The sequence below is a fragment of the Oncorhynchus mykiss genome, chromosome 12, assembly GCF_057628025.1.
Source record: "Oncorhynchus mykiss isolate SJ-2025 chromosome 12, ASM5762802v1, whole genome shotgun sequence".
Taxonomy (NCBI): domain Eukaryota; kingdom Metazoa; phylum Chordata; class Actinopteri; order Salmoniformes; family Salmonidae; genus Oncorhynchus; species Oncorhynchus mykiss.
In genome coordinates this window covers 10,296,895-10,313,021 of record NC_143033.1, presented here as the reverse complement: position 1 = coordinate 10,313,021, position 16,127 = coordinate 10,296,895, and the positions used below count along the sequence as shown (strand labels likewise).

At 44.0% G+C, this 16,127-nt stretch overlaps 1 protein-coding gene across 1 annotated transcript; it reads right to left on the bottom strand.

Annotated features, from left to right (window-relative positions):
• Positions 1 to 3,985: 3,985 nt before the first annotated feature.
• Positions 3,986 to 15,357, bottom strand: oacyl (O-acyltransferase like). The gene is made up of 15 exons (XM_036936845.2): positions 15,088 to 15,357; positions 14,002 to 14,135; positions 13,759 to 13,837; positions 13,499 to 13,634; positions 11,353 to 11,634; positions 10,936 to 11,138; positions 10,137 to 10,239; positions 9,708 to 9,809; positions 9,357 to 9,522; positions 7,702 to 7,781; positions 7,505 to 7,615; positions 5,800 to 5,923; positions 5,260 to 5,446; positions 4,660 to 4,802; positions 3,986 to 4,406 (listed from the first exon to the last, which is right to left on the bottom strand). Exons 1-15 carry the CDS (start codon positions 15,242 to 15,244, stop codon positions 4,302 to 4,304), a joined length of 2,112 nt encoding a protein of 703 aa, XP_036792740.2. The 5' UTR covers positions 15,245 to 15,357; the 3' UTR covers positions 3,986 to 4,301.
• Positions 15,358 to 16,127: the final 770 nt, after the last annotated feature.

Below are 16,127 nucleotides of genomic sequence, written 5' to 3'. Positions count from 1 at the left end.
TACCCCTCTCTCTCTTTTTACCTCTCTCTCTCTCTTTACCTCTCTCTCTTTACCTCTCTCTCTCTCTCTTTACCTCTCTCTCTTTACCTCTCCCTCTCTCTTTTTACCCCCCTCTCTCTCTCTCTCTCTCTCTCTCTCTCTCTTTATCTCTCTCTCTCTACCTCTCTCTCTCTCTGTTTACCTCTCTCTCTCTCTCTCTTTACCCCTCTCTCTCTCTCTCTCTCTCTCTTTACCTCTCTCTCTCTCTTTACCTCTCTCTCTCTCTCTTTACCCCTCTCTCTCTATCTCTCTCTCTTTTTACCTCTCTCTTTACCTCTCTCTTTTTACCCCCCTCTCTCTCTCTCTCTATTTACCCCTTTCTCTCTCTCTCTCTATTTACCCCTCTCTCTCTCTCTTTTTACCTCTCTCTCTCTCTTTACCTCTCTCTCTTTACCTCTCTCTCTCTCTCTTTATCTCTCTTTACCTCTCTCTCTTTACCTCTCTCTCTCTCTTTTTACCCCTCTCTCTCTCTCTCTCTTTATCTCTCTCTCTCTACCTCTCTCTCTCTGTTTACCTCTCTCTCTCTCTCTTTATCTCTCTTTACCTCTCTCTCTTTACCTCTCTCTCTCTCTTTTTACCCCTCTCTCTCTCTCTCTCTTTATCTCTCTCTCTCTACCTCTCTCTCTCTGTTTACCTCTCTCTCTCTCTCTTTACCTCTCTCTCTCTCTTTACCTCTCTCTCTCTCTCTACCTCTCTCTCTCTCTCTCTCTTTACCCCTCTCTCTCTCTCTCTCTCTCTCTCTCTCTCTCTTTTTACCTCTCTCTCTCTCTCTCTCTCTCTCTCTCTCTCTCTCTTTACCTCTCCATCTATATTACCTCATTCTCTCTTTACTTCTCCCTCTGCCACTCTCTCTCTCTGCCACTCTCTCTCTCTACCTCTCTTTCTCTGCCACTCTCTCTCTCTTTGCCACTCTCTCTCTCTCTCTCTCTCTCTCTCTCTCTCTCTCTCTCTCTCTCTCTCTCTCTCTCTCTCTGCCATGTCTAGTGGTCTGGATCTTCACATACTCAAGTAGCCTACTGACACACAGACTTCATAGAGTTGCCTGTCATTCCTCAAACTGACCACTAGAGGGACCCATTCTTCACTTTAACATGTCTTGGTCCTCAGTTGGAACTACAGTAGGTTAGGTCCTACTGTGTGCCACTGACGTTAACCTTTTCAAAGAGTTAAATTCTAAAATTGGATGGAGATAATTATATAGTAATTATACTTAAGAATCTGACCGCTTTAATCAGGTGAAATTAATCATAAGTGTGAAAATGATTAATGTCAGCAAGCGGTTGATTACGGTGACTTGGTTTCCATGAGACACACGTAGCTGACTAGTCAAATCAAATCAAATCAAATGTATTTGTCACATACACATGGTTAGCAGATGTTAATGCGAGTGTAGCGAAACGCTTGTGCTTCTAGTTCCGACAATGCAGTAATAACCAACGAGTAATTTAACCTAACAATTCCAAAACTACTACCTTATACACACAAGTGTAAAGGGATAAAGAATATGTACATAAAGATATGAATGAGTGATGGTACAGAACGGCATAGGCAAGATGCAGTAGATGGTATCGAGTACAGTATATACATATGAGATGAGTAATGTAGGGTATGTAAACATTATATTAAGTAGCATTGTTTAAAGTGGCTAGTGATATATTTGACATCAATTCCCATCATTAAAGTGGCTGGAGTTGAGTCAGTGTGTTGGCAGCAGCCACTCAATGTTAGTGGTGGCTGTTTAACAGTCTGATGGCCTTGAGATAGACGCTGTTTTTCAGTCTCTCGGTCCCTGCTTTGATGCACCTGTACTGACCTCGCCTTCTGGATGATAGCGGGGTGAACAGGCAGTGGCTCGGGTGGTTGTTGTCCTTGATGATCTTTATGGCCTTCCTATGACATTGGGTGGTGTAGGTGTCCTGGAGGGCAGGTAGTTTGCCCTTGGTGCAAAGCCTCCTATCACCACCGCTATCACCTTTCCTGGCCCACTCCATCAGATGACCAATCAGTGCATCCACTGCCTTGGCCCATGTTGGTCCCTGTTGGCTCCTGTTGGCCCCACATGGGCCCATGTTTCCCATTGTTGGTCCCTGTTGGCCCCTGTTTCCTCCTGTTGGCACCCTGTTTCCTCCTGTTGTACCCTGTTTCCCCCTGTTGGCCTCTGTTGGACCCACCTGGGCCCTTTTTGCCTCCCGTTGGTTCATGTTCCTCCCTGTTGGTTCCTGTTTCTCCCTGTTGGTCTCTGTTTCTCCCTGTTGGTTCCTGTTTCTCCCTGTTGGTCCCTGTTTCTCCCTGTTGGTTCCTGTTTCTCCCTGTTGGTTACTGTTGTACCCTGTTTCCCCCTGTTGGCCTCTGTTGGACCCACCTGGGCCCTTTTTGCCTCGCGTTGGTTCCTGTTCCTCCCTGTTGGTTCCTGTTCCTCCCTGTTGGTTCCTGTTCCTCCCTGCTGGTTCCTGTTTCTCCCTGTTGGTTCCTGTTTCTCCCTGTTGGTCTCTGTTTCCCCCTGTTGGCCTCTGTTGGACCCACCTGGGCCCTTTTTGCCTTCCGTTGGTTCCTGTTCCTCCCTGTTGGTTCCTGTTTCTCCCTGTTGGTCTCTGTTTCTCCCTGTTGGTTCCTGTTTCTCCCTCTTGGTCTCTGTTTCTCCATGTTGGTCTCTGTTTCTCCCTGTTGGTTCCTGTTTCTCCCTGTTGGTTCCTGTTTCTCCCTGTCGGTCTCTGTTTCTCCCTGTTGGTCTCTGTTTCTCCCTGTTGGTTCCTGTTCCTCCCTGTTGGTTCCTGTTTCTCCCTGTTGTTCTCTGTTTCTCCCTGTTGGTCTCTGTTTCTCCCTGTTGGTTTCTGTTTCTCCCTGTTGGTTCCCGTTTCTCCCTCTTGATTCCTGTTTCTCCCTGTTTCTCCCTGTTGGTTCCCGTTTCTCCCTGTTGGTTCCCATTTCTCCCTGTTGGTTCCTGTTTCTCGCTGCTGGCCCCTGTTTCTCCCTGTTGGTTCCTGTTTCTCCCTGTTGGTTCCTGTTTCTCCCTGTTGGTCCCTGTTTCTCCCTGTTGGTCCCTGTTTCTCCCTGTTGGTTCCTGTTTCTCCCTGTTGGTTCCTGTTTGTCCCCGTTGGTCCCTGTTGGTCTCTGTTTCTCCCTGTTGGTTCCTGTTTCTCCCTGTTTCTCCCTGTTGGTCCCTGTTTCTCCCTGTTGGTTCCTGTGTCTCCCTGTTTCTCCCTGTTGGTTCCTGTTTCTCCCTGTTGGTTCCTGTTTCTCCCTGATTGTTCCTGTTTCTCCCTGTTGGTTCCTGTTTCTCCCTGTTGGTTCCCATTTCTCCCTGTTGGTTCCTGTTTCTCCCTGTTGGTCCCTGTTGGTCCCTGTTGGTCCCTGTTGGTCCCTGTTGGCCCCTGTGGCTTTAGGATCATATTTGTTTATTTAGTGATGGATTCAGGATCAGGAGGCTCCAGTTTCAAAACCAAGGGAATATATTTACTATTTGAGTGCATTGATACCTAACTAGATGCGGGTGTTTTGAACGATTGGCAGTGACATGTTTGGGTTACTGGGCTAAGGCTAAGCTAGATGTTGTGGTCATGCAGTGGTAAAGACCATGGTGTACGAGAGACCCACAAACACTTGCTTAATAACCCACTGCTGTGACATATGTGACCCACCACCTGGATTTAGTCTATGTAGCAACATTTGAAATTGTGTTTTTTTACATTGGATAAAAGTAGAGACTGGGTTATCAGCAAAATGGTTTATCATACACAGCATTTGAGGAACAATGGAAAAGTAATTCTGCTTTGAAAGTTGATCAAGTTGTAAACTCACTTTTGAGGAAATGGCCTTTGTATGTTTATGTATCTAGTGAAGAGCTCTTCTTACACTGCTTGGCTTCACAAGTAACATTGTACCTCAATACTACAGTCAGCGTTAAACATTCTAACCACAGAAAGTATTACATTCTAACATACCACTCTGTTCAGACTTTATGTTTCAGTTTTTATACATGGCAAATTATACAATCATTTACACCGCACATCTTCCATCTTACAATGAATACAGTCATCTTTATAAATCAGCCCATACATCATTCCTTTCATTTATGGCCATACTGCTCACAGCTATCCAATCCTTTCAGATCTACAGGAGTGTTGTAGAGGAGGAGGGTCTAGGGGTCCTGTCGTAGGGAGGAGGGGTCATGTCGTAGGGAGGAGGGTGTAGGGGTCATGTCCTAAAGGAGGAGGGTCGAGGGGGTCATGTCCTAAAGGAGGAGGGTCGAGGGGGTCATGTCCTTAAGTCTTACTGCCCCTGAGGAAGAGGTAGGGCTTTTCCACCAACACGGTCAGCACATAGCCAATCACCACCGTCAGAATCATGTGACCCAGGAACAGATAGAACTGAGGAGGAAGAAAACAAAGGAAAATAACACAGTGTGATCATCTCCAGAAGAGCAGGAAGATGCATCTCCTTCAAGCATAATGTGCTATTATGATCTACAGTAGTAGGCCTGTCCTAGATCTGTTTGTGCTTTCTTGCCAACTCAAGTCATTGCCATACCAGAAATGTTTGGCATGATAACAACCATGGAAGAAGTTGGCTACGCAGCAGACACTTATCTGGGTCTAGGTTACTGCTGTGTGAAATACTTACAAAGTTCATGTCTGTGTAGTGTATAGGAGTCTCCTGTTTGCCGTTGTATAGTATAATAAGAACAGGATGGATCAGGTAACAGGCAAAGCTGATGTTGGACAGAGGAACCCACAGATTTAGTGACAGGAGGTTATCAACAAATCCTGGAGAGAGAGAGAGAGACACTGGGTAGTTACTGGAGACTGGGTAGTTACTGGAGACTGGGTAGTTACTGGAGACTGGGTAGTTACTGGAGACTGGGTAGTTACTGGAGACTGGGTAGTTACTGGAGACTGGGTAGTTACTGGAGACTGGGTAGTTACTGGAGACTGGGTAGTTACTGGAGACTGGGTAGTTACTGGAGACTGGGTAGTTACTGGAGACTGGGTAGTTACTGAAGACAGGGTTTTTTTTAGGGGCAGGAATGTTACCTGACCACATGAGGAAAAACTCTGATCCTTTGCTAAAGGATGTAACTAAGACTCTTACATAGAAAACGACTAGGGACCATCATTGTTACCGGTCAGATGAAATGGTCAGCAAAGACTCCTGGCCCTAGATCTGTTCAGAATAGTATGTCTGGGACTTGTGGTAGGTGGGTTGTCAGTGCTCAGGTCTCACCTCCATATCCCTCCTCACAGGCCAGTATGATCCAGGCCACGGCCAGGGCCCAGAGGGAGCGATGGATCCCCTGGTAGAGGGCGTGAGGCGCGGACGGCTGGGGTGGGACATCCCGGAGGACATAGGCCAATCCTACCAATATCGCCATGACTGACAGGCAGCAGAACCAACCTACTGCAGCCTGCCACTGAGTTGTTACACAGACACAGGAGAGGGGAGAGGAGAGGAGAGGAGAGGAGAGGAGAGGAGAGGAGAGGAGGAGAGGAGAGGAGAGGAGAGGAGAGGAGAGGAGAGGAGAGGAGAGGAGAGGAGAGGAGAGAGAGAGAGAGAGAGAGAGGGATGTTATTGAAACGAAACAGGGCTGTAGTGTTAAAAATAACACAGGTAGGTAAACCTTACTGCAAAAAAAAACCACTTATATAGCATTAAAAGGTGGGTAAACCCTGTTCACAAAATTTTAAAGGTAGGTAACTGGGTGTTATAAGCAGTTAAACTGAGTGTTAAGCAGTTAAAGATTATTCAGTTAATTCAAATTATTACCTGATGTTTTAAAATGTGGCCTTTCTTAGTTGTCATGCTTATCCCTGCCAGGATCCCGATCAGGTAGGGCCCGTATCTGGTGTAGGGTTTATTGTAGTAATACTGGAAGTAGTTTTCATATTTTCTGGACCATATACAACATAAACGATAATGGCAGTGTTGGAACAGAATACATATTATACTGGACATTGTGGGTGATTCATATCTGTAACAGTTGATCTGGTTTGAGTTTATGTAATATGACATTTTCTTACAAATCATTTTTTAATGATTTATGTAGGTCTTGTAATGGGTCAATGAAAGCTTCATTGTGCTTTTATAATGATTAATTATTGTTAAAGTGTTACCACTTGATCTTACAGTGTGGTATTCTGGGTAATTTACAGTGTGGTATTCTGGGTAATTTACAGTGTGGTATTCTGGGTAATTTACAGTGTGGTATTCTGGTGAACTTACAATGTGGTATTCTGGGTAACTTACAGTGTGGTATTCTGGGTAATTTACAGTGTGGTATTCTGGGTAATTTACAGTGTGGTATTCTGGGTAACTTACAGTGTGGTATTCTGGGTAATTTACAGTGTGGTAGGCTGATTGAACGTACAGTGTGGTAGTCTGGGTAACTTACAGTGTGGTAGGCAGGGTAATTTACAGTGTGGTAGTCTGGGTAATTTACAGTGTGGTAGTCTGGGTAATTTACAGTGTGGTAGTCTGGTGAACTTACAGTGTGGTATTCTGGTGAACTTACAATGTGGTAGTCTGGTGAATTTACAGTGTGGTAGGCTGGTGAACGTACAGTGTGGTAGGCAGGGTAACTTACAGTGTGGTAGGCAAGGTAATTTACAGTGTGGTAGTCTGGGTAATTTACAGTGTGGTAGTCTGGTGAACGTACAGTGTGGTAGGCAGGGTAATTTACAGTGTGGTAGTCTGGGTAATTTACAGTGTGGTAGACTGGGTAATATACAGTGTGGTAGGCTGGGTAACTTACAATGTGGTAGTCTGGGTAACTTACAGTGTGGTAGTCTGGTGAACTTACAGTGTGGTAGGCTGGTGAACGTACAGTGTGGTAGGCTGGTGAACGTACAGTGTGGTAGGCTGGTGAACGTACAGTATGGTAGACTGGGTAATCTACAGTGTGGTAGTCTGGTGAACTTACAGTGTGGTAGGCAGGGTAATTTACAGTGTGGTAGGCTGGGTAATTTACAGTGTGGTAGGCTGGGTAATTTACAGTGTGGTAGTCTGGTGAACTTACAGTGTGGTAGTCTGGTGAATTTACAGTGTGGTAGTCTGGTGAATTTACAGTGTGGTAGGCTGGTGAACGTACAGTGTGGTAGGCAGGGTAACTTACAGTGTGGTAGGCAAGGTAATTTACAGTGTGGTAGTCTGGGTAATTTACAGTGTGGTAGTCTGGTGAACGTACAGTGTGGTAGGCAGGGTAATTTACAGTGTGGTAGTCTGGGTAATTTACAGTGTGGTAGACTGGGTAATATACAGTGTGGTAGGCTGGGTAACTTACAGTGTGGTAGTCTGGGTAACTTACAGTGTGGTAGTCTGGTGAACTTACAGTGTGGTAGGCTGGTGAACGTACAGTGTGGTAGGCTGGTGAACGTACAGTGTGGTAGGCTGGTGAACGTACAGTATGGTAGACTGGGTAATCTACAGTGTGGTAGTCTGGTGAATTTACAGTGTGGTAGTCTGGTGAACTTACAGTGTGGTAGGCTGGTGAACTGGGAGGTGCAGTAGGGCAGTGAGAACAGCGCTAGTCAGACTGGACAGAAACAGCAGAGCTGAAGCCACACCAACCAGAACTCCTTTGTTCCTGAAAGACAACAGAGAGAAGAACATTTATTGAGAAAGAAATAGAATGATCATTAGAATAGCCATTTTGCATTGTGAATGACTTACAGCCTATAGAGGTAGATGAGCAGGGGGGTTGTTGCATAGAACTGGAAATCCAGGGACAGATACCAGGTCCATGGAGCACACTGTAGAGACAGATGACCTCTACATTATCTCAGTCATAACCAACAGTCATAGATACTGACAGATGACCTCTGCATTATCTCAGTCATAACCAACAGTCATAGATAATGACAGATGACCTCTGCATTATCTCAGTCATAACCTACAGTCATAAATAATGACAGATGACCCCTGCATTATCTCAGTCATAACCAACAGTTATAAATAATGACAGATGACCTCTGCATTATCTCAGTCATAACCAACAGTCATAGATAATGACAGATGACCTCTGCATTATCTTAGTCATAACCAACAGTCATAAATAATGACAGATGACCTCTACATTATCTCAGTCATAACCAACAGTCATAGATAATGACAGATGACCTCTGCATTATCTCAGTCATAACCAACACTCATAGATAATGACAGATGACCTCTGCATTATCTCAGTCATAACCAACAGTCATAAATAATGACAGATGACCTCTAAATTATCTCAGTCATAACCAACAGTCATAGATAATGACAGATGACCTGTACAGTATCTCAGCCAAACCCAACAGTCAGATAATGACAGATGACCTCTGCATTATCTCAGTCATAACCAACAGTCATAGATAATGACAGATGACCTCTGCATTATCTCAGTCCTAACCAACAGTCATAGATAATGACAGATGACCTCTGCATTATCTCAGTCATAACCAACAGTCATAAATAATGACCGATGACCTCTGCATTATCTCAGTCATAACCAACAGTCATAGATAATGACAGATGACCTGTACAGTATCTCAGCCAAACCCAACAGTCATAGATAATGACAGATGACCTCTGCATTATCTCAGTCATAACCAACAGTCATAGATAATGACAGATGACCTGTACAGTATCTCAGCCAAACCCAACAGTCATAGATAATGACAGATTACCTCTACATTATCTCAGTCAAAACCAACAGTCATCTTTAAAAAAATATATTGTTTTACATATTGTTTTTACACTGTCTGTGTGTATTTGTCCTGTCTGAAGCACCCTGTCAGCCTTGAACGAATTGCCTCTCTGGGATTAATAAAGTTGCATTGTATTGTAGTGGCTACTACCAGTCCAAACATTTCAGTGTAGTACTACTACTGCTAAAGCAATGACAGTTACAGGTTACCTAAAAGGCTCACTATGTCAAATGGTGGTGAAGAGGATGTTGACCAGTGGTAAGCTAGGGTTAGGGTTAAGGTTAGGTTAGGTGTTAGAGTAGTGGTTAGGTTAGGGGTTAGGTTTAGTGTAGTGGTTAGGGTCAGGGGTTGGGGTCATTCTCACTATGTCAGTGATGGTGAAGAGGTTGTTGACCAGTAGTAAGCTAGGGTTAGGGTTAAGGTTAGGTTAGGTGTTAGAGTAGTGGTTAGGTTAGGGGTTAGGGTTAGTGTAGTGGTTAGGGTCAGGGTCATTCTCACTATGTCAGTGATGGTGAAGAGGTTGTTGACCAGTAGTAAACTAGGGTTAGGATTAAGGTTAGGTTAGGTGTTAGAGTAGTGGTTAGGTTAGGGGTTAGGTTTAGTGTAGTGGTTAGGGTCAGGGGTCGGGGTCATTCTCACTATGTCAGTGATGGTGAAGAGGTTGTTGACCAGTAGCAGGTTGGACCACCAGTACTTTTTACAGTTGATGATCTCATCCTCGGCGATGAACCAGAATGCACCTCTCTGGACCACGGAGAAGAGGCCGATAGCGAGACACACGATGAAGAGGTGCAGCGGCTGGACTCTGGGAGGGAGGGCAGGACAATAACAAATCAACAATGATCAGCAAAGAAGAGCACAAAACATACAGCAGATTGGTGTTGTGGTTCTATAAACAGACTGTAATGATTTCAGTGATCCAGGTCACCCTTACACATAGCATTCAGGGTCTCTCCTGGTTAAATAAAAGTTGATGACTGATGGAGTTACCTTTTAAACCTTTTGAAGAGGAAGTTGGCCACCAGACCTGGACTCAGTTTGTCCTCCGCTCTCTGAATGGACCCCAGCAGGGACCTTGCACTCAAAAGACCTCTGGGACACGGACCAGACAGGTGCAGATCAGTGATTACTTCAAGGAAGATGTGGAAGGAAGGATGCATATATGCAGTACACTCTTAGAAAAAAGGGTTCTTCATCTTTCCCCATAGGAGAATCCTTTTTGGTTCCAGGTAGAACCATTTTGGTTTCCATGTAGAACCCTCTTTAGAAAAGGTTCTACATGGAACACAAAAGGGTTCCACCTGGAACCAAAAAGTGTTCTTCAAAATGTTCTCCTATGGGGACAGCCGAAGAACCTTTAAGGTTCTAGATAGAAAAAAAATGTGCTAAGGGTGGAGTTGAACTGGGTTGTGTTCTCACCCTAGGAGCAGAAAGGTATCCACAGCCAGATAAACAGGTCCACTGAAGGCAAACACATGCAGAGGGTTTTTCTCCACTGTCCCTTTCCATCTCTTTTCATTATCTGTAATCAGTTCATTGCATATCTGTATCTGTAAATAGCTGATATTAATATCCAATTCATTCATCAAGTATTGTAGATAGATATAATTTTTTACGGTATACTATCCTATCAAACGCTGAGTCTGAAATAGCCGCCTGTCCCTTTTAAAAGCTGGGCATCGGCACATATTTCAGTAAATAAACGCCTGTTTCAAATACACGGAGGATCTAAATAAATGGTTTATGAGGTTACCATGGACACCACTCTGATATTCCCGCAAAAGCCGACTCCGGGTGTCCTGCAAGATGATCAGGGTGAAAGCAAATTAGATCTACGCCACCGTGAGTGACAGTGGGGCCTCTGACCGCTGCTAGTGCAGGCTGGCATGACAAATTCCTAGAGCGCTTTTCCTTAAGCACAATGGGTTCAAATTGAAGCCTGTCTCTAATAAACGGCAGTTGTGTTCATTGATTGAAGCAAATAAAAGTCCGGGCTGTTAATTGAAGTTCTAAGGTAGACAGCAGTGTAATGAACCTTGCCTAGGTAAGCCTGTTACCATCCATCCCAAAGGGGCTAACCCTTATCGGAACAGTGGTTGGCAGGTCTGCCTACAAACTGGGAGACGTGGGTTTGAGATCTGCAAGGGGCGTTTTACACTGTGGCCATTCACAAGAATTCGCTACAGTACAGAGAATGAGAATTTCCTCTGAGACATACCTAGGTTGTTCCAGGCGCTGAGCTGGACAGTGTGTCCACAGATTATCCATAGAAGGCTAAAGATGCGGATTCCATTCAGGGAGGAGTAGCCTCCACCTGGGCTAGCTGTAGAGAGGACCTCCTGGCTGCAGGCCTGGAAGGAGAAGGTCTGGAGCCACGAGTACATACAACCTGTTGGCAGACAGCAGGAGTGTGGGTTAGTTAGTTAGGAATGATGCACCAAATCAAGTGTTTTTTGTTGATGTATGCAATTACACTTTTTCACCTGCAATAAAACATATTTTTTTCTGAGATCAAAGTTCAGGAAACTATAAAGAGCTCCAGTAATGAATAAATGTGAATAATATATCCCAGACAAAGCATCAGTAGTCCAGTGTGTTTGTAGGTTTGCGGTGCAGACTATTCTAAAACATGTACTTGCTCTTCTTACTGCCCCCCTCCTCCTCCACTTCCTCCTCCTCTACTTCCTCCTCTGTGTAGTGCTCCATCTGGCTGTCCAGTTGTCCAGAGCAGCTGTTGTTACTGGCTCTAACACTGGACGTGCCGTTAGACATCAGCGTCCCGTAGAGGTTTGGGTCCCTGGTTTTCAGAGAAGAAGACTCCACTCCAGGGCCGACCTCTCTGTTTCTCTGCCATCTCACTATGGCCACGAACAGGGTTGCAGTCAAGGGGACGGCCACCAACGCACAACACACAAACCTGACGGACAGATGGGGACAGAGTCAGACATCCCAAATCACTTTCTTGGACTTTGGATTGAGTTTTTTTTAACTATCTGGGGATGTTAGTTAGATCCTCAGAATTAAATCATTTTTGTAAGTATTCCATCTACGCAGATTCGATATGGTTGGGGTTAGAGTTATGACGTACAGGCAGGTGACAACAGTGTCATGACTACACGAGGATCCAAAGGCTCAGATCAGCTTGGCATGGTTGACAAATAACCAGGCCCTCTCTCACCCACAGAAGAGGGGAGGGGGGGGGATGTGCCGCTTTTGTGACACCTCACATTTTAAGCAGCAGAACTCTCTCTGTACCCAGAAAAGTAACATCTATTTTGTGATGTCATTTTTTTTTAATACATATGGTATAATGAAAATACTGTAACCTGAAATGTATACACGTTGTATATGTCAGGTTTTCATCTTAAATGTTGTGGTGGTGAGACATGAACAATGATGAAAATAATTTTGTTAAGATAGGAATGCAGTTTTCGTTTTCTAACGAGATCATAGTTTTGATGATACTTTGCACCAGTAAGTAGCCTAGCCACCAAGGGAGCTCAGAGATTGTGTCAGGATGATGGAATTTCCCTTTTACCAGAGTGCATAAAGGCTTGGAAGAGAAATTAACATCAGACCAGAAAGACGTGAGACCGCGGTCCACACGTTTGAAATGGTTAGAAATTAACCTCAACACGAGATGAAGGAGATAAACACACAGGACACTGCCGGTCTGCAGCTGCGTATGTAAAGTGGTTAACTTCTGACTATTCACATCAGCTAAGAACAAGTTCTGAACAAAGACACCACTGGTGACCGGACAACTAAAATTAAGGACATTGTGACCTCTGGTGGACAATCAGAGCCTTATAAGTGAGCTGAGTGAATACAGAGACAAATAACCCTTTTCAAGAAAGGTTGGTTTCACCAGAGCAAGACGACAAACGACGGCATTCACACATAAATACATTAATGATTTCTTACTGCAAACAGGCGGTGGTTCAAGGTGTGCAAGGTATTAGGATTACTTTGAGGGTAGTTTCCAAATACCTCTCTCTCCCTCTCTCCCTCTCTCCCTCTCTCCCTCTCCCCCTCTCTCTCTCCCTCCCTCCCTCCCTCCCTCTCTCTCTCTCTCTCTCCCTCCCTCCCTCCCTCCCTCCATCTATGTTTTAACAAGCTGTCATATCTTGTCAGTCCACTAGGGACCTTTGTCTCATGTAAGTGTGTATGTTTATTCTGTATTATTATTTAGTTAGCTAGTAAATAAATAGTTAAACCAATTTGTGTGGTACAGAATGATCAGTAAAGCTGGGGTTTTTGCAGATCCAAGAAGTTTGCGATCGTTCAGATTATGAGACCGATATGAGGTAATGATTAATAAATGACTGTTATCAATATGTAATTTATAGATCTTCTGGAGTTTAATTTGAGAGATGGTAACTCGTTAAACAGCTTATTCCGTGGTGCCCCAAATCCTAATGAGTTGTTACATTATTAATTTAATCGGGTAACAATTAAACATAGTTAGTGGATTGAATAAATAACAGTCATCAGATTAATGAAAGTAAAGTCACGACAACAGACAGGTCTGGAGCCCCAGTATGAGTTAGACACAGGGGTCAGTGGCAGGGTTAGGGGTCAGTGGTTAGGGTGAACTGTACTCACAACAGACAGGTCTGGAGCCCCAGTATGAGTTAGACACAGGGGTCAGTGGCAGGGTTAGGGGTCAGTGGTTAGGGTGAACTGTACTCACAACAGACAGGTCTGGAGCACCAGTATGAGTTGGACACAGGGGTCAGTGGCAGGGTTAGGGGTCAGTGGTTAGGGTGAACTGTACTCACAGGCAGGTGACAGCAGACAGGTCTGGAGCACCAGTACGAGACAGACACTGGGTCATGAACAGGCCCTGAGTGGACTGGGCCAGTAGGGTGGACGGTACTGGAGGGATCAGGGAGGTCCTGGCCTGCTGGAAGGTCTCTGGGGACACAGACACAATGGGTGCCAGTCATAATAACAACATAATGCATCCTTATAACTGTTTATAAATGCTTTATGGACAATTATAAATTTTATTCATGCTATTGCAGACAAAGCTACTGACCGTAAACAACTAGTGTCTGAACCTCTTCTTCCACACAGGAATCAGGAACACATATTCCAACAAAGTACTGGATTGGGTCCTGTGTCAGAACAACATTATAGTACCGTAATTCATTTATCTGAATGTACATACTGTAGTTAGAATCAAATAGAATACAATAACATATGATATAATGAAATACTACAGTAGAGAGTTGTAGCAGTGTGACTATATATATATAAAAAGAAGGGTTTATTTCCTCACTTGTTTGAGGAAGACCTGGCAGTACTGTCCAGTAAAGGAGGGTCCCTGGACAGACAGACACTCCTGGAGAGACCCAGGCCTGTTCACGTTGCCCCCCAACACATCACTACCCATCTTCCCAAAGGCATCATACACTAGATGGACACAAAACATACACATAATCAATGAGTGATTGCTACGCTAAGCTATGAGATATCTTTTAAAATGTTTTGGAAATGTTGTTTTAAAACTAATGCAGTCATGTCTCTGAGAATACATGTTGTTTTAAAACTAATGCAGTCATGTCTCTGAGAATACATGTTGTTTTAAAACTAATGCAGTCATGTCTCTGAGAATACATGTTGTTTTAAAACTAATGCAGTCATGTCTCTGAGAATACATGTTGTTTTAAAACTAATGCAGTCATGTCTCTGAGAATACATGTTGTTTTAAAACTAATGCAGTCATGTCTCTGAGAATACATGTTGTTTTAAAACTAATGCAGTCATGTCTCTGAGAATACATGTTGTTATAGAAATAAATAACTATTAATTTAATTAACATTAAAAAAGGTTTGCCCCAAAAATATTTGTTGTAAGTAACCAGACCCTGAGAATTACAGAGAAATCTGAGAAGGATCCTATTAAGCCCCCTGTTAAACTTCAGACAAGTGAAAACATAGAAAATAGTCAGTCCTATCTTTCTTCAATCACATTTTATTTGAAATGTAACCTTTATTTATGTCAGTTAAGAACAAATTGTTATTTACAATGACGGCCTACCAGGGAATAGTGGGTTAACTGCCTTGTTCAGGGGAAGAACAACAGATTTTTACCTTGTCAGCTCAGAATTTGATCCAGCAACCTTTCGGTTACTGGCCCAACACTCTAACCACTAGGCTTCCTGCCGGCTCTACACTCTAACCACTAGGCTTCCTGCCCCCTCTACACTCTAACCACTAGGCTACCTGCCACCTCTACACTCTAACCACTAGGCTACCTGCCGTCTCTACACTCGAACCACTAGGCTTCCTGCCGCCCCACATGTCAACAATAAGAATTTAATTTAAACATATATATTTTTTTTAAATAGAGGTCAAGTACTCACTTAAAGCAGCATATTCACTGGGCAGGTCCTTGTTTAGCTCTGAGAGAAAAGTCCTGGTATCCTGCGTGCATTTCTCAGAGACATTCATGGAATATACTGCTAAAGAACACAACGTTAAGCAGTGGACCAAACAACAAGCCCTCCACAGTAGCACCATCTTGGGGAGGATAGCATCCTTCCATTTCGTGACTAGGACCTTTAAATAATGTTAAGAGTCACATGGTCACAGTGGAAGTGATGATGACTTCCTGTTAGGTAATCTGTAGCTTGACCAATCAGTGTGGTAATTGGTGGCTTCACACATGGATGTGAGTGACCAGTCCCCTGGCACTCTAAACCAGCTGTCAATGGCTTTTGATCCAACAGGTACATGTAATGGTTCTTTCATCACAATTATCATTCATTCAAACGTTCATTCATGTAGCAATAACGATCTTCTCTCATAATATTGATTGATTAGTGAGGCCATACAGGCTTGAATTCAAATGTTACGGTGTCACTAAGTTGTCAGTCTAATCCAATCTAATTGAAATTCAAATCCCATGAAGACCAACTATGCATTTTGGACAGGAAATTAGTACATCATGTGTGTTGAAGGTCAAATGTGACTCATAACATGGATGTAATTGGCAGTTAAGAAGTCTGTAAACTGCTTGCTTGACGTCAACACATGTATCGCTGCGTGTCCTAATGACACCCTTGGATGGGATTAACGTACACCATACAGCCTTGAAGCAAAGAGAGAGGAGAGAAAGAGACCATAGCAGAGAAGACAAGGGAGAGACAGTCTGTAGCAGGGAAGAGAAAGGAGAGACAGTCTGTAGCAGGGAAGAGAAAGGAGAGAGTCTGTAGCAGGGAAGAGAAAGGAGAGACAATCTGTAGCAGGGAAGAGAAAGGAGAGACAGTCTGTAGCAGGGAAGAGAAAGGAGAGACAGTCTGTATCAGGGAAGAGAAAGGAGAGACAGTCTGTAGCAGGGAAGAGAAAGTAGAGAGTCTGTAGCAGGGAAGAGAAAGGAGAGACAGTCTGTAGCAGGGAAGAG

What these genes read in the sequence shown, in the direction of transcription:
- oacyl (XM_036936845.2), bottom strand. Translation starts at nt 15,244, where the DNA reads ATGGTGCTACTGTGGAGGGCTTGTTGTTTGGTCCACTGCTTAACGTTG. An exon ending in GGGGGCAGTAAGAAGAGCAA is followed by an intron (nt 11,139 to 11,352) that starts GTACATGTTTTA and finishes TCATTCCTAACT; the next exon opens with AACTAACCCACACTCCTGCT. An exon ending in GTTCACCAGCCTACCACACT is followed by an intron (nt 5,924 to 7,504) that starts GTAAGTTCACCA and finishes TATATGGTCCAG; the next exon opens with AAAATATGAAAACTACTTCC.